Source organism: Acartia tonsa, chromosome 5 (assembly GCF_053477335.1).
Source record: "Acartia tonsa isolate MP-2025a chromosome 5, ASM5347733v1, whole genome shotgun sequence".
Classification (NCBI taxonomy): Eukaryota; Metazoa; Arthropoda; class Copepoda; order Calanoida; family Acartiidae; genus Acartia; species Acartia tonsa.
Window position 1 is genome coordinate 23,527,459 of NC_137264.1, and position 24,590 is coordinate 23,552,048.

General features: G+C 32.4%; 1 protein-coding gene across 2 annotated transcripts in view; it reads right to left on the reverse strand.

The window, feature by feature from the left end:
• Positions 1 to 10,269, reverse strand: part of Pld (Phospholipase D) — a 63,962-nt gene extending 53,693 nt beyond the window's left edge. For both annotated transcript variants that reach the window (XM_080160872.1, XM_080160873.1), the window contains exons 1-8: positions 10,245 to 10,269; positions 9,480 to 9,590; positions 7,489 to 7,547; positions 6,175 to 6,260; positions 5,875 to 5,953; positions 3,704 to 3,773; positions 2,422 to 2,475; positions 1,950 to 2,059 (exon numbers count right to left, since the gene is read on the reverse strand). In XM_080160872.1, coding sequence (XP_080016998.1) covers positions 1,950 to 2,059; positions 2,422 to 2,475; positions 3,704 to 3,773; positions 5,875 to 5,953; positions 6,175 to 6,260; positions 7,489 to 7,547; positions 9,480 to 9,590; positions 10,245 to 10,262 — 587 coding nt within the window. In that variant the 5' untranslated portion in view covers positions 10,263 to 10,269. The remainder of the gene's footprint in view (positions 1 to 1,949; positions 2,060 to 2,421; positions 2,476 to 3,703; positions 3,774 to 5,874; positions 5,954 to 6,174; positions 6,261 to 7,488; positions 7,548 to 9,479; positions 9,591 to 10,244) is intronic.
• Between the last annotated feature and the right edge of the window lie 14,321 nt (positions 10,270 to 24,590).

Consider the following 24,590-nt stretch of genomic DNA (forward strand, 5'->3'; position numbering starts at 1 on the left):
TTGAAATATAAATGAAGTGTTTATATACACTTTAACTTCAACAAAGCATTTGTTAACAATTTAAAGCGTAGCATTTATTTTCCTAGATGTGACAAATGACGATAAACCCCAAATTGAGATAAAAAAATTATCCTTTCAGTAGAATAATATTTTTGTAAAAGGAAATTTAATAACTGAAGTTGAACCCGAAATTTTTAAGTAAACGAATAAGAGTTTAGACTCCTGTTAGGGGGGAAGGGGGGGGGAAGTGTGACGGGTGGACCAATGGGGGTAGATCCACCTCCCTTTTGCACGTCTCATTATGTATCTTTTCTTGTTAAGTACATTTTTCATAACTAAGTCTTTGATGTAACAAGTATGTTGAATTTTACATAAATATCATTTCATGGACAAGATATTTTTGCATAAACTATTCAGTAAAAAATATTCAGGGATCAAGGAATAAGATAATAGAGTAAAAATTGGAAGTAAATCCCCTATGGTGATAAACAAAATTTCTCCTTCTGGTGTATATAATTAATGGATAAAAGTTTCAATTAACATTTAACTTTTTAAACCAATAAATGAGAGATTTTTTTCCAAAAGATGGGTACCAGTATATTTTTCTTCAATTATTCCTCCCTCCCTGAAAATATTAGGTTCCTATTAAAACTTAATTATTTTCTTAATTATTAGTAACTAATTACAGCATTCTTTTTACTATTATACAGAGTGTTACTAAATTACTAATAATTAGTATTTTATAAAAGTGGTAGTATGTTTGTCTCTTTGCGTGTGTTGAGTGGAGGTTTTCTCTAACCGCTGAACCGATATAATTCCTCTTTACAGTAAATCATTTATAGAATATTCATAATGGTTTTGGGAGGACCTCCACCCTTCCTAGAGAAAACAATACCCCCAAATACATTTTTACTCTTCTTTTTAAAACTAAAGTATAAAGTTGAGGTTCAAATTAAACCTCCCCCCTTCTTTCAAGTTTCTCTAGTGGCCTCTAGGGGTGTCACAGATAGTGCTTTAAGAAATGATACCATTTACTGACAAAAAAAAATGCTGAAAGTGTATATTATCCCTTATCTCCAAACTATTCACTGACACAAATAGTTTTAGGAATAGTTTAGTTTCCAGTAAAATACTGTACACCTGGGAGGGAGGGGACATTAGATGCTAAATAAACCCAAAGTTTTATAATCCCACTCCTTCATAATAATAATTTGTTTTAAATTCGCTGGGTAATTTTAACAAACTTGATTGGTTGGTCAAATCTAGCAGTGTTTAAACTTTTCAACAAATAATTCGAATAATAATAAGAAATTTCTAAGGGGATGTATTTAGCATCCATTGTCTTATCCCTAATTTTTTTTGCTGTTCATGGAGACTTGGGGGTGGGTGTCCGTATGTTTTCTTTTTGTACCGTAGTACCAATATGATTCTCCTTTACAGCGATGCTTCTCATAGGTTATGAAAATTACTAAAATATTTTTCAGAATAAATGACATGAAGAAAAATACTTTTGTTTCACTCGAGTGAATTTAACATTCAAATGACTTTAGAAATATATGCCCACTGTGAAAGAAGATAGTGTATATATACTTTAAAGAGTTGCATCGTCAAAAAGTTTATGTGTACTTTTAAAAATCAAGCTTTCCTATAGTTACAATTAGTTCTTGTGTATGTCCAAATGTATTGATTAAAAGATCAATAATTTATTAATGTTATAATAGTCCTATTGATTTCATACCTTGTGTTAGATTTCTCTAAGAAAAAATTATGAAAAAAGATCTAGTATGAGCAATAACAAGCAATTTTTAAGCACGATTTTCACATCAAATTTCTGCCACCCCCCCCCCCCCCCTTCCACATAATAAGACAATTTTCATTTGGGGAGAAGAGGGGAAAAGGGGGTGAGCTTTAAAATACATATGCCCACCCCCATAAAATCAAATTATTACCTAGAGAATTTCCATGGTATATCATCCCTATTTCTTTTCTTGATCCATCCCTCCTTGCCTTTGATCCCGCCTTTCTGAAAGCTGTAGGCGCTCACATCCAAGAACTCCATCTAGGAATAAGATAAATAGTAAAATTCAGGGATCAAAAGGGATAAGACGATGAATTGGTGTACATCCCCAAAGATGATAAACAAAATAACCCTTCTGTAGATTAAAAATTTTTGAAAATCTAGTTTTACTGAAGCAATCATGAATCTCAACGTTTTAAAATCATCAAATGAGAGAATAAAGTTAAAAAACTTTGGTTTCCAATATAATTTATATTACATCCCCTCCCTCCCATAGTAAACTCCTTGAATCAATGAAAAGTAGGCCTTGCTGAACCTAACCTAAAAAGTATCACAAAAAGGTGGTATAAAGCCGCCTAAATACCGGTTTCCTACTGTATTTGATAAGAAATGCTTAGCCTTACCAGCTCTCTTGTTTCTCTGAAGAAGGTCAGAGCCAGAATAGAATTCAGATACACCTAAAAAATTTAAAATTATTACAATATCTAAAATACGCTATAGAAAGAAATAGCTGCCAAGCTAATCTATAATACAAAGTATAATGAAGTCTGTCCTTCCGTCTGTCTGTCCGTCTCTTAAGATCTCGGTAACCACTGAACCGATCGGATTCTACTCTTCAGGGAATATACCTACTGGTCCTGTGGTGGTTTTAGGCTATCTTCTTGGGCGGTGGGACACCCCCAACCCCCAAAAAAATGAAAAAAATCCCTCCTAAATTTTTTTTTAATTATTTAAAATTGGTGGTGGAGTGGGGGCTTCTCATCAGGTACTTAAATTTTTTAAATTATTTAAAATTTGTGGGGGCATCTCCAGAGGTAATTATTTTTTTTCTTTAATTACATCTTGGGGGAAAGCCCCTAGTGGCTAGGGGCGAAGCCGCTGGTGAAAATTTAAAATATTAAAATGTATAAAATAATAAATAAGGGCTGGCCTAGGAATTAGCAGGGATAACATTATTTCAGGCCTATTTCACAGCTAGGCTTAAAAAAGCAGTTATGAGATGGTATTGAAAATTATCAACTATAATGAAAAAGCTAAATGAGCTCAAAGAAAATAAAGTACAGAATGATATTCAGGTACAAGATTCCTCCTAGCTAGCCTATTTATTGGTAAATTTAAATCTAGAAATGTTATTTTATTATTGCTTGTAAATTCAAAGTAAAAAATAAATAAATTCAGTATAAGATATATACCTTATCCCTGGGTTTCCTTAGCCCAACATAAGACTTAGGAAATCCTATTTCTCAGAAAATTTAATATAATTTAGCCAATTAAAGGTAAGTCAGAGCTGGATCTTTAAATCACCGATCTGCCCGAGCCGGCTCGGCAAGCGAGCCAATTTTGAAAGTGGCTTACCTCATATCGGTCTTTAAATCGAAATGGCATTGGTGATCCGGCTCACAGGCAACACTCATATTGTAATGCCACCGAGCCAGACCATGTTGAGCCGTATTTAATAAATTTATATTTTTTCAATTAATTTTAATATTTTAATGCAAAACTATCGTAAAAACATTTTTATAATTATTAGTTAAATAAATTGTACCACACTGACACGATCAAAGTTAAAGATCAATGTTTTTTAACAGTAGCTGTGGCTCACCTCCGGCTTACCTCTGGCTCACAACTGCACTAAATTATTTAAAGATCCAGCTCAGTTCAATTATTAGACAAAGCCAATCCTACCTCTAGAGCTTCCCTCCTTTCCTCAATATGCTCCTCGCTTGTCATCATTGTGTCTGGACGTCCGGGAAACCTAAACAAATAGATGTAGGGTAGCGAAGCTACTTAATAAGTAGTGGTAGTCCGTACGTCCCTCCGTCAGTTTAAGTAATTTTACTAACAAAAATGACCCTTTCGTGTCATCATTGTCATCAACCTAATCAAAAAAATTCAAGTCGATCCGTCCGATTAAGTTTAACAAGAATGATAGGTTCTCATTGCTCTTTTATTAGAGCGTTAAAAGTTTAATTAAAACCTAATTCTAAGTAGGAATAAAAAAATATCAAATAATTTGTCATAAATTCATAATAATCTTAAATTCTTATATAAAACAGGTGTCTGTCTGTAAGATCTCGCTAACTATTGAAACCTTAAGGTTCTCTTTTTCAGGAAAGCTTCTTAAAGATTTTTGGCTATTTTTAGGGTGGGGAAAAAAACCCTCACAAGATAAATCTCCCCTAAATAAAATAATATCTTTCCACCTAACATTTTATTTTACTTTCTATTCTATAAGATATATATGATATTGTAAAGAATAAATATATCTATTCATTTTTATATGTAGATAGGTAGACACAAGATTAATTTTACAAGAATTTATTGAAAAATTTTCAAAAGTCTTTGTTCAGAGAAAATCAATTTATTACCATGTTCTTACGGCATGTAAAAATTTTATTGCAGTTTTAACTTTAAATTTCAGTCGCTTTGCCACTATTAGTAACAGATGGTTCTTCCCCTTCAACCTATCGCCACAATTATAAATTTTTTTTTTTTCTACCCTCAGGAAAATAGCCTAAAACCTTAAAATGACCAAAAGGTATGTTCCATGAAAAACAGAGCCCAATCTGTCAAGCAAATAGAGAGAAATTAAGATTAATCTGGACAAAAATACAGACGGACGGACGTCGCACTACTTGGATTAACCGTTGTAGCGAAACTTAACAAAATAGTGTTAGTCAGTCTGGGTCATTTTGATATTAGGCTTATGAGCTTTGCTGTTAGTTGAAGCAATCCTTCTTGTTCATATTCAACAATAAATTAAATTAAATGAAAATTAAAACTTTATTCTCCATTCAAATTTTGCTAACCAATTATATTGTAAAAGATTTATTCTAAATGAAAAGAAAATTTAGAAGGAAAAAAAGTTTTAAAATATTTTTATATCAAAACCAGAACTTCTTTTTTTGTTCTTATTCAAAAAAACATTTATTTTATTCTATTTTTCCATTTCTTAGTATCTTTAAACCTTCACCCCTTCCCCACCCCCATTAAATTTATTTTTTAGATTTTATTTGGGAAGTCTGTTAGTGCTTTTTGCGAACTTGATAAAAAAATCAAAATGCTTAAAAAATTAACCATGATATGTCATAAAAAAGAGGCATTATCCATCTCTTTTTAAGGGGTTTTCTTTCCACCTTTTCCCCCCATCTCTCATTTTTATGACGTCACATGGCTGTTTTTGAGACACTTAGTAAAGCTCCAGATTATTTCTTCCAAATATAATTTTCTTTTAAACTTTTAAATGTTTTCTTTCAAAATAACTGAGAAATCAAGTTGTTAAGGAGATAAGAAAAGATATTTTCGTTCAGAATTTTTATTAACAATTTGATGTAGAAATCTTTCTAAAGTAAAAGATCTCAGAAACAGTATTCATGGATTAACAAGTGAACATTATAATCTCATGAATTTACTTTGTGCCGGAGAGGGAGGGGGCATTGGGCTGGTTTGAAAAAGTGTTTTTCTTTATCCGTGACTCAAAAGATTTGGGGACTTTTATTGAACTTTGATTGGTTGGTTTATTAAGTTGAGTGTCCAAACGCTTATTTATACACTTTTTCAAACTGCTCCTTATTCAACAGGTTTACAGATCCAACTTTATTGTTATTGCTGCGCTACTTATATATATACCACCTGTCCTTAGGAAATACCTTGGTAGATATGGTACAGTATGTTGTGGAAAACATACCCCAATTGGTCCACTTTATTATCTTTTTATTGATGTGCTACTAATAGACATACATGGATATGTTACAGTGTGTTGGGGTAAAATGCTCCTTAATCAACAGGTTTATACCCATCTTTATTATCTTGTTATTGTTGTGCTACTTATAGACACACCTGTCATTGGGAGATACCTTGGTAGATATGGCACAGTATGTTGGGGGAAAATGCTTCTTAGTCCGCGGGTAACGCCCAACTTGAGATTTTCACCAGCTAAAATATAAAAAAATGGGTAGTGTCGGTTTCGTGACTTTGCCTTTTAAGGGTTGTTTCTTTATAAAATCACCATGCAAAGTTTGAAATCGATAGGACAATTCTAACATGCTTAAATTAAAAAAAAACTATCCGTTCCAGACGTACAGAAGGACGGGCGTAAGACTAAGTACGGAAGGACCGAATCTAATTAAAGAAAAGCTTCGCTTTTAGAAACTTACCTCTGTATAAACTAAGCTTAGCGTGGAGCATAGTAAAATCTTTAAATCTGTGATTAACTGTCCATTCAAATGAACCGTGGATCATTCTAAAAAAAATGACATTATTTTGCTGCGTTGGTCCCTCTAAGCCACTTCAATAATAGTAATGGGAGGTCTGTGTGTCTGTCTGTCTGTGTGTACCGAAGGATATGTACCTATATTGTTCTTTTTTATAATGAAGCTTCTCATAGATCCATTGAAGGTTTACAAATATTTTGGGAGAGGGTACCACCAACCTCCAGCCCCCGAGAAAAAAATTAAATTATAAATGGGTGGTGGGGCGACTTCCCACCCCCTCACCTCGAGTGCCTTTAGGACGTAGCCACTAGTTTTATTTTTAATAGCAAAACAACTCTATATATATGGGTATGTGACAGTTCGTCCATCACAATCTTTATTCGTATGCCATCCTGTAAGTAACAAAGTAAAAGTATGTTAGCTTGAAGGGTTTTTGCAACATATTTAAGTCTAACACATTTTCTGCAATATTTCTATTTATACAGTGTGTTATTTTATGAGAACTTTTTTGAAAGCAATTTTACCCCACTTATAGTTAACAGAATTTAATGATTAATGGCTTATTTTCTTCGTTTTTTATAACCATTCATAGAACATAAAAAAAATATTTCAGTTTTTATTTAAAAAGTACAGTAAAATCAAAAATTCAAAACCTAGGTGTCAACATCTAAAAATTGTTTTAGCACATTTTTCTCATGCTCAAATCTTCTACTCTTTGCAAGAATGGCTGCAAAACGCTTCAAAGTTGAGATATAGAGTTAAAAATTGAAACAGATACTTTTGGGGACATGTACTAGAACATATCAAAGTTTGAAGGCCATATATCAACCAGGGAGGGAGAACTGGCCCCGTAAAGTGGACCACTGAAAATCCAATTTTTTTCTTGCAAAGGGTATAAGATTTGAGCTTGAGAAAAATGCGCTAAAACCTTTTTTAGATGTTGACACCTAAGTTTTGATTTTTAAATTTTACTGTACTTTTTTAATAAAAACTGAAATTTTTTGATGTTCTATAAATGGTTTTTAAAAACGAAGAAAATAAGCCATTAATCATTAAATTCTGATAACTATAAGTGGGGTAAAATTGATTTCAAAAAAGTTCTCATAAAAAAAAACACACTGTACAATAAATCGTTTTCTAATCGTTATATGCAGTAATATGTTTTCTTTGTAAAAAGAAATCAGTTTTCATAAAAAATATATCTTGTGTAATACAATATCTATTACTGCAAGAATGCACAAAATGAAGGAAACTTACTTTAATTTGAAAACAACATTAGAAACAGGATGGATTCGAGGATTTAGCTTCTCACCAATCTAGATAAATTCATATATACACTATCCATAAAAGGATAACTGTACGGCTATCCTTTACAGTCAATATTCTCAAAAGCCCAGGGAAAGTTTATAATGAGTAAGGGGGGGTTAACTCCAAACTTTTAAGAGAAATCGGCCCTTATAAAGTAGAGGGTTGACTTCCCCTCCCTCTCTCAAGTGCCCCTTGAGACCTCTAGAGGCTTATATGCTAGTTATAATAATAAAGTGTTTTTCCAGGTAACATAGTATTGGCTATTTTATTAAAATTTCGAAGTTTTCTGCCCCGTTCCTCCTTCGAATACAGATCCTCTATGATAGATAAGAGATATATAGAAATATAGTGTTTTTTTATAGATAGATATTATATATATATTGTATATAGTTAGATAGATACCTGTATTTTACAAACAAGGGTATGGTCAGGCAGAAATATCCAGCCATTATGTTCCCTCCACCCCTCCCCTCCATATAGAGATATATAGATAGATAGATAGATACCTGTATTTTACAAACAAGGGGGTGGTCAGGAAGAAATATCCAGCCATTATGTTCCCTCCACCCCTCCCCTCCATATAGAGATATATAGATAGATAGATAGATACCTGTATTTTACAAACAAGGGGATGGTCAGGAAGAAATATCCAGCCATTATGTTCCCTCCACCCCTCTCCACCATATAGAGATATATAGATAGAGATAGATAGATACCTGTATTTTACAAACAAGGGGATGGTCAGGAAGAAATATCCAGCCATTATGTTCCCTCCACCCCTCCCCTTCATATATAGATAGATAGATAGATACCTGTATTTTACAAACAAGGGGATGGTCAGGAAGAAATATCCAGCCATTATGTTCCCTCCACCCCTCCCCTTCATATAGAGATAGAGAGATATATAGATAGATACCTGTATTTTACAAACAAGGGGATGGTCAGGAAGAAATATCCAGCCATTATGTTCCCTCCACCCCTCCCCTTCATATAGAGATAGATACCTGTATTTTACAAACAAGGGGATGGTCAGGTAGAAATATCCACCCATTATGTTCCCTCCACCCCTCCCCTCCATATAGAGATAGAGAGATATATAGATAGATACCTGTATTTTACAAACAAGGGGATGGTCAGGTAGAAATATCCAGCCATTATGTTCCCTCCACCCCTCCCCTCCATATAGAGATAGATATATAGATAGATAGATAGATACCTGTATTTTACAAACAAGGGGGTGGTCAGGTAGAAATATCCAGCCATTATGTTCCCTCCACCCCTCCCCTTCATATAGAGATATATAGATAGATAGATAGATACCTGTATTTTACAAACAAGGGGATGGTCAGGTAGAAATATCCAGCCATTATGTTCCCTCCACCCCTCCCCTCCATATAGAGATAGAGAGATAGATAGATAGATACCTGTATTTTACAAACAAGGGGATGGTCAGGAAGAAATATCCAGCCATTATGTTCCCTCCACCCCTCCCCTTCATATATAGATAGATAGATAGATACCTGTATTTTACAAACAAGGGGATGGTCAGGTAGAAATATCCACCCATTATGTTCCCTCCACCCCTCCCCTCCATATAGAGATAGAGAGATATATAGATAGATACCTGTATTTTACAAACAAGGGGATGGTCAGGTAGAAATATCCAGCCATTATGTTCCCTCCACCCCTCCCCTCCATATAGAGATAGATATATAGATAGATAGATAGATACCTGTATTTTACAAACAAGGGGGTGGTCAGGTAGAAATATCCAGCCATTATGTTCCCTCCACCCCTCCCCTTCATATAGAGATATATAGATAGATAGATAGATACCTGTATTTTACAAACAAGGGGATGGTCAGGTAGAAATATCCAGCCATTATGTTCCCTCCACCCCTCCCCTCCATATAGAGATAGAGAGATAGATAGATAGATACCTGTATTTTACAAACAAGGGGATGGTCAGGTAGAAATATCCAGCCATTATGTTCCCTCCACCCCTCCCCTCCATATCGTCCATGTGCCCAAGGTTTACCCCCTTCTTCAATCTAAAAATGAAAAAAAAATATTTTAAGGGATCTTACGGGATAAAACATAACGATATATTGATTTACATTCCCGATGATGATAAACAAAATTTGTCTTATTTAAATTTAAATTATTTACTGAAACCAATTAAAAGTACTAAGAACAAATAAAATAACATGGTTATAGTTTTTTCATAAATAAATAATAAATTAATGGAAGACAAAAATATCTAGATAACCAAGGATCTAAAGGGATAAGACAATGGCCAATATCTTGGTGTACATCCCCAATGCTGAAACACAAAATTCCCCCTTCTATAGATTACAATTAGTGGTTGAAACGTTTGGACACTTAACTTGATGAACACACCATTCAAAATTCAATATAAGTCTCCAAAGTTGTAAAGCCAACGAATAAGAAAACGTTATTATTGGTGACTATCATAGACAGCTTTCCACAGAGAGGAAAACGAAATATTATGATATTAATTCCGGTTTTGTTATCCCCGAGGGGCCGAAGTTTCGGGCCAGCTGGTTTTCATTTTACTTTTCTTAAAATTTCATTTAAATTTTCTATAATACGATACGATAAATATTTTTTCAGTATGGGTGAGAATCGTTTCTAATTCAGCGGATATCAATCGGTTTTGAAGCCATACTGGAAAATAAATATACCTGGGACGATCTACGCATTTTTACTATATCTGAAAATATTTCTTTGATATTAAAACAGTAGAGGGGGAAGGGGTTAATAACTGTTTCCCACCTTGAAGACCCTTTGCCGACTTTCAATTGGGTCTTTGAAAATCAACCAATAGCGTCAAAATAATATTAACACAGCCAAGTCGCAAAAAAAGAGCATAAAGCAATTTGCTAGCAGACGAAAAAGTTTCCCAACTTTGGGATCTAGGCAGTTGTCTGGTTATACATCTATATCTATAGATTTATAATATTAAATATCAGATAAATTTTGAATAAAACTGTTTCTACAATATTTAATCAAAAAATTTTAAAATCTATAATACAAAGTAGAACGATGTCTGTCTGTCCGTCTGTCCGTCTGTCCGTCTGTCCGTCTGTCCGTCTGTCTGTCTGTCTGTCTGTTTCTTAAGATCTCGGTAACCACTGAACCGATTGGATTCTACTCTTCAGGGTATATACCTATTGGTCCTGTGGTGGTTTTAAGCTATTTTCTCGGGGGATGGGACACCCCCAACCCCCCAAAAACAAAAAAATCCCCCCCCCATTTTTTTTTTTTTCTTAAGATTTCCTTGGTCCTTTAACGAATTTCGCCTTAATTTTTTTATCACCTCTTGGGGCAAAGCCCCTAGAGGCTAGGGGCGAAGCCGCTAGTAGTATATATTATGATAGAAGCTCTTTGGGACAAACGGACAGTAAAATGGACATTTAAACTTTTTACTTACAAATTTTACAAAAGTTATATAACATTTCAAACAAAACTTTATATTGTGTGTGTGTATTTACACTTAATATTCAAAGCATGTTCATATTACAAATCCATGCTATTTCCTTATGGCTCTAATTAAAGGACAGTACATAGCATATATTTTTCAAAAGGACAGTCCATAACATGTTCATATTTCAAATCAAAGTTATTTCCTTATAACTCAAATTAAAGGACAGTGCATAGCATATTTCTTTCATAAGGGCAGTCTAAAACATGTTCAAATTTCAAATCAAAGCTATTTCCTTATAACTCAAATTAAAGGACAGTACATAGCATAGTTCTTTCACAAGGACAGTTCTAAACATGCTCATATTTCAAATCAAAGCTATTTCCTTGTAGCTCTAATTAAAGGACAGTACATAGTTCTTTCATAAGGACAGTTCAAAGCATGTCCCTAATGCAAATCTATGCTCTTTCCCATATGTTTGGTGCTTTTGTGGTATGCAAATATTATAGCCTTCTCTCTCCCCTCTTATTTTTTTAATAAAGGGGGTATTTGTTTGTTTGTTTATGCTGTAGGTCAGGTTAGGTTGGGTTATATTGGGTACTGGATAGCACCACAGGGTTAGGACACCGCTGATATAGATATATAGACTGGAAATGATATGGAATATAAATCTTTAACTAATAAGTAACTAACTAAAGAGTTTAGTTTTGAATGAGGAAGTTATAATTTATTTAAACTTTGATAACTTTGTACATATTACACCAGGGTTGAGGGAAGGTGTTTTGGACTGTAAATTATACTAGTACCTAAAGGTTTATAACGCAATCTCTCATTCGTTTGCTCAAACCCATTGGAGACTTTTTAAAAATCTTGATTTGGTTTTAAAAACCTTCAGTAGTGTACAAACTTTTCCACCAATAATTTTACAAAAGGTTATATTTTGTTTATCATAACTTGTCCTATTAATTAATCTTCTTATCCCTTAAATTCCCTGCATAACTACAATAACTTAAATTAGTATATTACAGAGTAGCGCATCACATAAATAAAATAAGATCTTAAAAACACTCAATCCATGTAATTTTGTCAGTTCTTCCTTCATCGGGGAATGTGATTTTCTTGGCTGCTATTGAAGATGGGCAGATGAAATTTTCAGTAGAGATTATGCGCATCTGGACTGTCTGTAGGTCATGTTTCAAAAGTCTTTCTTTTCTTTGTTATGACAACTGAACATCTTCTTGATAACTCACTTTGTCTGTTTGTGCTTGTTTTTTTGTACATCGCTACTCATGTATATTGTCAACCTTGTTTATTTCTTTTACTCTATTCATAATTAATTTTTTCCTTTTATTTAGAAACAAGACCAAAGTATACAAATCAAATATCAAATTACAGAAGAAAGAATAAATAACAGAAAGAAAGAAAAAAAGTATTTTTAAAAGCGAATATTTTCAACATTTAGGGACCTTCTGTACGTAACAGATAGATTTTGTCGTTTATTATGACATTTTAGATTTACGAATTGATTACAAACTTAACAGGATGATTCCTGTATCAATTTTTAAAGGGTAAAAACTCTTATTGACCAATTTTCCATATTACCTTCATTCTAAACATATTTGAATTCTTTATTATGCGTTTTAAAAAGTGATTCCTGTGATGTTTGAACACAAGTACCTCAATAATCAAGTATAAAAACCTTAGTAAGTCAATATCAGATGTGCTGAATTTTAATTTCCAAATGTGTACGCAGTTTCCGCAGTGTTTCCTCATCCTATCTCAATATTTACTACTAGCTAAACAAGCTTCAAACTTTCAAAATTTTTAACGTATAAGCGAATTATACATTTAAAATTTTGATTTTTTTGGAATTTTGAAGCTTTTTTAGCTAGTAGTAAATATTGAGATAGGATGAGAAGGCACCGCAGAAACTGCGTACACATTTGGAAATTAAAATTCAGCACATCCAATATCAAGTATCCTGTATTTACTAATTTGCTCAATCCTTATGATAAAGTAAAACGATCTCTATGTGTCTGTCTATCTGTCTGTACCGAAAGACCTCGCTAACCGTTGAACTGATATGTTTCTCCTTTAAAATGTAGCTTCTACTAGGTCCTATGAAGTTTTATGGCTATTTTAGGGGAAGATACTACCACCCTTCCAAGAGATTTTTTTTGTTAATCAGCTGATCTTAACATAGTTTGAAAAATATTTTACGTATCCCTAGAGTAAGTGCGTAGTGTATTTAATAATTTAATTACAAATTTGCCGAGACCACTAAATAATACCATTTTCTTTAAAAGGATATTTATCAATGTTGGTTTACCCGTCTGATGCCATCCTCTTAAAAGACATTTTTGTATATATTGAAAAATATTTATTTAAATATTTCTCCTGTAAGGAATTTCTTTAGAAAAAGTTTATAAAAATCTTCGTTGGCCCTGTGACAGGAATAAATATTTAGCAGCTTTTTAAAAATATGGTCTCACCAGGGATCTTAAGAGATAAGACAGTGGACGATTCATTGATGTATGTACTATGTACACATCAAATTACATTAAACAAAACTAAACCCTGTAGGTCTGTGGACAAGTTTAAACACTGAATGTTTGTGCCAACAAACAAACTTATTTTTTTTATTAAAGACGCCAAAGTTTTTAAGCCAATATATGGGCGAACCTGTTAAGCTTAACATTTCAACAACTACTAAACCGATTGAATTCCTCATTTTAAGAAAGTTTTACATAGGTCCAAGGAAGGTTTTAAGCTGTTTTTCAAATCCCTTCCCACTCCTTCAATACAGAGCTCTTAATTGATAGGGGCGCAAGGAAGAATGCTAGCCTAAACTTTATTTACACAAAACATGTTTCAAAATAAAATTAATAAAATTTGGGATTATCAGTCCTTACTTATGTGTTGACCCAAGTGTAAGTTGGAAATTTTCTCTTGAAATGCCTTGTCGATCGTAGAACCCCCCATACCTTATTTTTAAAATTATTTAAAAATTAGGTAAACAGGTTGTTTTTGTTTATCACTATTTAGGTCAGGTTAGGTTATATTGAGTTATAATTAACCCCGCTGTCGATGGCCTGAAAATACAACCAGCCAACTTATTTTCAATTTATTTCAAAATATAGGTAGGGGGGTGAGAGGCGGTACTCAATAGGCGCTCTGAGGGAAAGTAATTGTAAGTTTTGTGTAAGTTTCATTAATCATTCTTTATATTTAGTATAAAATCTCAATGCTTCTTTAGGTTTGCGGGAGAAAAAGTTCCATAATTTATGTATTTACTAAAGGCTAAGAACCTCGCCCAAAATGAGGTATGGAGGGAGGAAGGGTTCCATCCCCCCTAGAGGTTTTCAAAATATATAAAAGGTTTGGAGTACACCATTTCACCTTAAAATAGTACAAAACTATAATAGTTAAGAAATAATAATAAAAAAGATCAATAATTTAAAAAGTCTAAGAAGAAAACATTAAAAAGTTTGAAAATGGTCATATATGTGTAAATATACAGTGATCTAAAGGAATAAGGCAATGGCTGTTCATATTAATCACCAATCAATAAAAATTTACTACTGTTCTTAAAGTTGTTGAGCCAAGAAATAAGAAAACGTTTTTTATAAAACTTTGGGGACTAGTGTAATAAACAGCCCATTGGCCCCTCTCTCTGTCTGGTAGATGTACATATATTAGCTTTACTCTGAGGGCACTTAAATGTACTTCTAGTACTTAAATGTAGTTCTAGTACTTAAATGTACTTCTAGTACTTAAATGTACTTCTAGTACTTAAATGTACGTCTAGTACTTAAATGTACTTATAGTACTTAAATGTACTTCTAGTACTTAAATGTACATCTAGTTCTAAATTTAAAATAATTCTTCCGGAAAATAGCTTAAGTACAGGTCTATTAATATACTAGTGGCTGCGCACCTATCATCTAATATATGTGTTTTAAAAGGAGAAAGAAAGTAGTAAAATAGCCGAAAACCAAACTTATCTACAAGAATTATATAACCTAACACCATCAAGGGAAATATACGAATCTACCATAAAATGGAGAACTCAATCAGTTTATCAGTTGTTAAAATTAAAAGCTACAGACAAAAAACCTTACTACTATATATAATAGGATGAATATTTTTAAACTTGTTTTTTTAGATGCCTAGTTTAAGGAATCATTATTGCAAATATCAAGCTAATGTTACAAATATATAACTGTTACAAGAACAATCAAAGTTTTAAATCAACAGGACAGTTATAACATCCCTGTCAAAAAATTGAGCATTCTATAGATAATGCACCTTTTTCAAACTTTAAATGTAAAGAGACAGTAATACATCCAACTACTTTAGTAAATGGATAAGCTTCAAGCTGCTAGACTATTTCTAACTCGATAATCTTTACTTTTATATGTCTGGGTTTTGTGACTAATTATAATTGCATATCACAGTACAATATTGTCTAAAAAATCATGCTATTGTATTGTCATTTTAATGTAATTTGTATCCCTAGAAATCACTTATTGTGTATATCATATAATAATACCTTTAGTGTTCAGGATATGAAGCCAATTAAATATTAAATCAATCTAAATATTTGCAATGTTTTTATCCAAAATGATTCCGAATCCGGTTTTTTACCGTGTTGAAAACACAGATATTGTATTGTTCTTTAGAAATTTGTTTACGAAACGTAAATAACGAGAAAGACAACACCCATTGCGTAGCTCTCAAACGATAGGAAAAACGAACTCTTGTAGAGTGTCTGACCAGAATAAGCAGAATATAAATGTATTTTAACAAGTTTTCACAAAAAGCAAAGTGGTTGCAAAACTGCTGAATACAGGAATCTGTTTAAATGTCATATTTTCATTTTAGACATTTTTAGATAGTGATGCTTCGCTTATAATATTGTACTTAGTGTCTTAGGAATCAGTATTTAAAAAAAACTAGATATACATATAAGTAAATTATGTCACATAAAAAAAATTCAAATAAGCTAAAAATCATTATGTTTCTGGTAACGATTATAGAATTGCCATTCTATCAGTGCACGTCAGAGTGTTTTATAGTTACTTAAATTTGCTATAATGAATAAACTGCCTTCTTTCAAATATGTGGGATATAGAAAAACAATTTCTTACATTTATACACGTTTTTACAGACCTGCCACATCTAAACAAAAATAATACGAATTTGATGATGCTTAAAAGCTAAAAGTTCATTAAAATTTTATATCCTCATTTAAATGAAATTTATAGTATTGCAATCTTTTTTCTTCATATTTACTCTTTAGAGGGGTGTGGCGTGCGGGAGGGCGTCTATGGATGTATCCTGTTTACATACTCACAAGGCTCAAGCCCAACCCCCTTTTTCATGACAAATACCTGTGAACATATCTGACTATTTTTAAAAAATTTATTGTTTCAACAAATTTTGAAAGGATGTTTTACGAAAACGTATATTATTTCTATAATTCTTAACCATTTCCAATATAGTAAAGGAAAGATTTCACATTTATATCTATCTCATTTCTTTTACAGTACCTAAAGACTTCCTCCCATAGAAAGGCTACACCCCCCCTTCTTACTAAAAATAATTATAAAAACTCCTCCTATAGTACATATGTTAGCAAAATATTTTAAGACCTAAAACGACCTAAAACTTATATACATTTAACAATCTCTAACAAAAATTATCAAATATTGATCTAAATAATATTAATCAAATATATATAATATTTACTATATGTACAGAGTGACCACAAAAAAAAACATCACAAATACTTTTTCATCAGAGAAATATATACATGTTCAAAGTGATATATATATATAGATATCGAGGTGATATAAACCTCATTCAACCAATATATCTACAAATACTACGTGAACCACAAAAAACTTCACATCAAATTTTGCCTCTAAGAAATATATACATGTTATTCAGAGTGATCAACAAAAAATATCACATTTTGCCTCTAAGAAATAAAAAGCTTGTTCAAACTGACCAATAAAGAATTTAGGATGCAATATAAAATATATATCAAACTAAAATAAAATATATCAACCTAAACATTCCTTACGACAAAACAATTACTATTATCAAAAGCTAAAATGAGGTCAAATTGTTCATAAGTCACATTTAAAATATCATTATAATTTTTTTGGCATAATGTAAAAAAAACAAAAAACATTTTTGAAAAATGTAATACCATCCTGTATGATATTGAATAAATGTTGTTTATATATATATTGTGTAAAACGATACGTGTAACAAATAGAGTAAATAAAAAAATCATCTGCTTTATTACTTTTTTATACACAAAGCCCTATAGGTGATTTTTGGTAGCGCAGGTACTATATAACTATGGTACGTCTTTGAGTCATTTTTTTTTGGGGGGGGGGGTAAATACCCCCTCCTAAATGGTTGGGAGTGCCTGCGGAACCTCCAGGGTAGGGGTAAATTTTAAATGGGGGGGTAATCGCCCCATTACCCCCCTCCTTGGACGTCTATGAGGGAGGGGACATTGGAATGTAAATTATACTTTCCCAACAAAATTCTTGTTTTCGTAAGCTTTCAGAACTATTATTAGATAATGGTACGATATAGCAATGTCAAATTTTAATCTGCTTAAGGGTAATTTTGATTATCAAAATTGGAATTGTACATCGATTTATGGTCCATTGTCTTATCCCTGAAGATCCCTGCGTATAATAAGTAGTTCCTTGAACATTTATAAAGCTGAAACTTTTCCATAATTAGGGTCTGTCCGATTAAGTTATGTTAAATTTGTTCTATTGATTTCTAACTTGGCATGATGATTTCTGTAACAGCTAGGTACAATTTAGAAAGCGTAAAACTATCAACTCGTTGTTAAAGAGTTTCTGACACTCTACTGGTGTTAATGTTCGTTTGTCCTTCGTCTAATTTAGATATTAAATTTTATGGATGTTGTCATTCTTGTTTCCAAAGAAAGCCTCACTTCTATTGAATGTTGGGTAAAAAGTCAAGTAAACAACAATATTAATTGGATATTCAATCCTTTTAAACAATGGCCACTTCACTAAAAGTGAATACAGCAGAAACCTTAACGGTAAACAAGTTCGATTTTAGCATATTTGAAAAAAGACACAAAGAAAATGAAAAAAAACAAGTGATTTATCATTGTTTTATTGGCCCGGGCCTTTGTAAACTATTCTCTTAAATGTTTCTGTAATATGATGCGAATAATTCAGTATGGCATAAGCCGGTTTTGAGCCAACGGAAATTGAGTAGATTAACAAAAAAGTAAAACACTAGAGGGGGAAGCGGTTAAATAACTGTATGTCCCCATCCCAAGGACCTTGTGCCGACTTTCAATTGGGTTTTTGAAAATCAACTAATAGTGTCAAGAATATTAACACAGCCAAGTAGCAAAAAAATTTGATAGCAGACGAAAAAGGCCCTTGGAAAAGGGAGTCAGATATATCTATACTATAGCTCTATTTTTAGAATAGTACATATAGTATGAATATGTAATTGTAACCTATTACTTTTTTAAAGCAAGTTAACATAAACAAATCGTTTTCTTACAAGTTCAACTATCTCCATAAGAAGCGCAAAAATAAAAGGCGTGCACAGCAATTTTTGATGATAATCCTGATAGAAATGTAACAGGATGTCTGTTTGTATGTACCGAATGGTCTAGCTAACCGGTGAACCTATATGGTTCTCCTTTACAATTTAGCTTCTCAATGTAGGCCCTGTGAAGGTTTTTAACTGCTGTGGTACCACCACCCTCCCAAGAAGAATCGCCCCTAGAAAAAAATTACCCTCTAAAAAAATTACTTTTACTTTAAAAAAAATTACATTGAAAATAAGGTGAGGGGGTTCGAGAGCAAGTATTGTATATATCACTCTGTTTTTTTTATATTTTTCCTACTATAAGTCTTTATGTATCAAATCAAACAAATTTATTATCGAACTTAATTGACCTTTCAGCATAGGACATACAAATATGCAAACCTTGTAGTTAAAGTGTAGCTGCGCTTCTTAAAATGTTTGTTTTCTTAACAGTTCCTTAGAGCAGAATTTTACACTTTATTTACACATTTTAAAATAATTTAACAGCATATTAAATATAATTTTAGTAGTTAAGCTATTATGTAAATAGGGAATGTTTGCACGTCGTCCTTACTTATCCTAACCTAACACGTCCATAAACAGATGAACAAAACATTTTTCTAGAGTAGCTACAATAATAAAAAAGCTAAAAATATTTTTCATATCACTTAACTTTTTTAAAAACATATAGAAGAACATTTCAAACATTTAAATAACAAGGATGATAACATCTATGGTAGCAGAGCTCAAACAATTAGACAGTCATTGTAAACGTTTTACATTTATTAGTCACAAAAAACTGCTGCTTTCTATACTTCGCATACAACGCTCTGCTTTATCATTCTATGAATCACCATTTGAAAAAATCAAGAAAATGGATAAATTAAACATGCTTTGTTGTAATGATTATAGAGTTGCTATACTCTGCCTAAATTCTACCTTACTGTTACAGGAATCATAATGACAAGTATAAAATAGATAGAAAGATTCTAACCTGCATTTATTAAACTAAATATAAAAAAATATGAACAAACGGACCTTCTTTAATTAAAGAAAAGCGTCGCTTTGAAAAGAAAAGATTATTCTTGTACTTATTGTGATCCAATATTTGTTTTGAAAGATTTTGTTCTTGTTTATCCTTACAAGGGTCTCCGCTCTCGGAGCCTCACTTTCTATAACTGAACTGAAAATATTCTCCGTTAATAAAATAATATTCACTCTCTCTTTCTCTCTCTGTTATTCTCTTTAGATATTTCTCTATCTATCTATCTAACTCCCTTTCTCTCTCTCTCTCTCTCTCTCTCTTTCTCTTTCTCTCTCTCTCTCTCTCTCTCTCTCTCTCTCTCTTTCTCTCTCTTTCTCTATATATATATCTCTCTCTCTCTCTCTCTATCTATCTATCTATCTATCAATTTTTTACAATCGGTTTATTTTCACATATTAGATAGCCTTAACTACTTCAATTTAAATCCCTTAAATGTACATCCATTAATAGTTTTATAGAGCCACGCTTTGTGGATATTTCTAGTAGCGAAGATACTCTACAATTCGAAATGTCCGTCCGTCTGTCTGGGGGGAAACGTGATTTTTTCGGCTCTTATAAAATTGTAAGGTTGTTTCTTCTTGTCAACATTTCCATCAATATAGAGCAAAATTAAGTATAACACATCCGCAGCGTTCGGACTGCTTTTAAGCAGCTTTTTAGCCGCTTTTACTTTTTACAACAGATTTTCTCTTATCCTAAAAATGTTACTAGGCTGAAACTTCTTGCCAATATCCCCTTCAGAACCATAATTAGGCATAAATAATCTATGGTAGTCTGACTGCTCTAAGCAGCTTTTATCTGCTTTTTTTACAACTTTCCACAAGACATAGCCTCTTTTTTCTAAGGTTTCGTTAATTTAAGTTTATTTGCATATTCTCTTTCCTTTCTTTGTTATGAAAATATATAATATGCTCTTTCCGTTTGTCTATTTCATAATAGATTTTGTGCTTCGCTACTTATGGATGTTGTCATCCTTGATATCTTTATTAATTTGCAGAGTATTTTCATTAGATAAGTTTTATTATATTGTATTTTTTTAAACCGATTAATTCAAATATTTTGCAAAATTCTTAAAAAGGATTTACTTTACATTATGTAGATTGGGTTATTTAACTGTTTTTAAATATCTAGTATCTTATCCCCCCCCCCCCCCCCCCTCTTGATAGAAACTGGGCATAGATAAGTATATTGTTATGATATAATGAAACGTAAATCAAAAATATTATGATATTAATCTCTTTTTTTTATTAACCCAAATCCTATCACATTTACGTATCCGTGGTCAACGAAAATTGAATCTGTCATGTATTAGGGATTTTAAGTGACACCAAAGTTTTTTTAAAGTCTTTTTAAGACAACGAAGGCAAACTTTGGGGACAGTATAATTTAGAGTCCAATGTAATATACAAAATAAATTTGGCTATAGGAGCCTTTCAAGTTTCCTGCAAACCTACAGGTTTCTAAAAATTGTTGGGGGTTGAATTCCATCCACCCCACCTCCTCCCCTTAGGCCTTTTGGCGTCCTTGCTTTATGGTTAATACTTATCTTAAAATATGAATAGATGGTGAATGTAAAACTTGAAATATATTCTAAATTTAACCATTGAATTTTATGACCATGATTCAATTAAAATGCAAATTGAACATCTTTTTAACGTTTCTTACTTTTAAAATTCTATTAACTTTAATGTATGTGGTTATGTGTGTGTGTATGTAATACTTTACTAAATGTACACTGACTACCAAATAAAAAGGCATTTCTGAATTTTCAACAATTTTACTGTAAATATAACATATAGATTTTATACTAGAATCCATTGTTAATTTGCTTAAAATTAGCACCAATAAAGCACAAGAACTCAAAAACTGTGTTTTGAGGGGAAATTGGTAAACCGAGAAGATATGTAATTCCAAAGAAAATCTATTCTAAAAAGTTTTTTTTGTACTTTTCACCTTTTAAGATTGATTCTGATAAATTTACAATTTTCAAGGGATTTATTCAGATTTTTTTAGATTTTTCAAGGAATTAATTTGCCTGCCTATTTATTTGGTTCTTAGTGTATGTCATCCCCCTTGAATAAACATGTGCTTGCTACTGCATCTGAAACCATTATTTTTCAATTATTTTTTACTTATCCTTGAGGAGGACGGGATACCCCACAAGATCTTATTTTTACTTATCCTTGAGGAGGACGGGATACCCAACAAGATCTTATTTTCACTTATCCTTGAGGAGGACGGGATACCCCACAAGATCTTATTTTTACTTATCCTTGAGGAGGACGGGATACCCCACAAGATCTTATTTTTACTTATCCTTGAGGAGGACGGGATACCAAACAAGATCTTATTTTCACTTATCCTTGAGGAGGACGGGATACCCCACAAGATCTTATTTTTACTTATCCTTGAGGAGGACGGGATACCCCACAAGATCTTATTTTTACTTATCCTTGAGGAGGACGGGATACCAAACAAGATCTTATTTTCACTTATCCTTGAAAGGACGGGATACCCCACAAGATCTTATTTTTACTTATCCTTGAGGAGAACGGGATACCCCACAAGATCTTATTTTCACTTATCCTTGAGGAGGACGGGATACCCCACAAGATCTTATTTTTACTTATCCTTGAGGAGGACGGGATACACCACAAGATCTTATTTTTACTTATCCTTGAGGAAGACGGGATACACCACAAGATATTATTTTTGGTGTATCTATGAACCAAACATTACTTGATGCTGTGCATGGTGTTACATTCTTCCGGCAACCAACCCTTTGATTGCACGGCCTTTTTCTTACTAGTCCTAATTATGCATGGTAATGAGCTACGCATTCCCCCTATTCTAATTATCACTTTCGCGCACATGACATAGTAGCAGTAGGAACCATATATGACGCGGTGTGAAACCTTCCGAAAGCCACATTTTTCGCGGGTATTCTTCATACAGTTTTACCGTTATTATTATAAAACAAGCATTTTCAATATTGTTATCATATAAGATTACTCATACAAACAAAACATATTCAGGGACATCAAAGGACAATGGATGATAGAATGATGTACATCTTATATTAATGCCAAACAAAACTACCTTTTCTGTGAAAAAAATATAAAAATATTGGTTTAAAAGTTTGGACACTACCTATTTGAAACTAATCCAAAATTTAAAAGTACTCGATGTTTTTGAGCCAACGTGCAAGATATCGCGATAACGAAACTTTGGCTACCAGTGTAATTTACAGTCCAATGTTCCCTCCCTTCCTGTACCTATAACATAAAATCAAACATACTGTAGAACAATATTTATTTTCTTATTCATATTATTGGAATTTATACAATTTTCCAGGTTCTGCTATAAATATTTTTTAGGGGAGCTTGGTTTTTGTATGTTTAAGGCTTTTAAATATCTTCTTTTAGGGGAGTGTTGACAATCTCAAGATGGGCGTAACCGTCCATGGGGTTTCCATGTGCCTATCGAAATAAATTGAATATAAACGGGTAGGGGGGGGGGGGGGTTATTTTATTCTTTTTACGTAACCAATGTGGAATTACCCTTTACTTAATAAACCCAAACTTTTTTTTCAAAATAAGGGGGTGGGGCGTATGACTCGACTAGGCTTTTTGAGGAGGACAGAAAATTATAATATGTTGCAATCATACACAATGATAAAATTTAAATTTTGGTGAGTAATTTAAAATCATGAATCGAATATGTTATTATTACATATTATGTTTAATGTGTTCTGTTTTGTATACTTGATAATTAGGATTTTAAACAATATTATGTTTCAATTTATAAAATTATGTCAAATTATGTATGGTTTTCTGTGTGCTTTCCAGGTAGGGAGATGATATTGGACTGTAAATTACACTAATGTCCAAAGTTTAGCCGCGGTATTTTATTCGGTGGTTCAAAAACTTTTTTTACTTTTATTGAATTTTAATCGGTAGATTCCAAACTAGAAGTATCCAAACGTTAAATTTTCAGAAGGGGTAATTTTTATCTTCATGGTAAGTATACCAATTTCATTGTCTTATCCTCTTATATGCCTGGTGTTACCCAAAATCTTAAAAGTTAAATAATTATCATTGATTAATAACAATCTCTCTTTCATAAGTTTAAATATTTATTTAATAGTACTTTTAACCCCTAACTACATATTTTAATTTGAAATGTTTTTTTATTAGGATATACATTACAACCTAACTTTTATAACAAGTAAGTTATTAAAACAAAACAGAGGCCCTTACAGTTTTTGACACACCCATTAAGCCAAAATCGAGCTTCAGAGGCTTTTAATACAGACAATAAGAGGAGTGTTATTTTTTTTAGGGGGATGAATATACCCTCCTAAAGTCCATCCCCCACATGGTCAAAATACTAAAAAGTAAAATGAGGATTGCATTAAGAAGGTTTAGACCCTTGCCAAGGAAGGTTTAGATAAGTGTAGTAGAGGGGTGTAAGGGGTATATCCACCCTCTTAATTTTGCCAAGGGCTGAATAAACATCCCTTCTATACGCCTCTAACCTAATCTATCAAGTTTATCAATTAGTTCTTCAAGACCCTAACCATATAACATTCTAAAATATAATGATGACTTATACTAAAAAGTAAATATTCTTATCTTTTAAGAGAACAACAGTGGGGGGGGGGGGCTTTTTAAAGTAAGTACTTTAAATATTGGGAGGTGGGGGGGGGGAGTTTGTTAAGAGAGAAATTAAGAAAAAGGAAAAAAACAGATAGATATTAATTTTATGAAAATAAAAACGGGGGGGGACTAAAAATTTGCAGGAATAAGAAACAAGTGTGATACGGGTAAGTGCTCCTACCTTGTTTATTTGCCATTGTTATCAAGACAAGCAAAAAATTCAATCTATTTTATTTGTAATTCAAAGTCTTAGGATAGTATTAAGCTTTTTCTGAAATACAAAAAGTGTATAGAA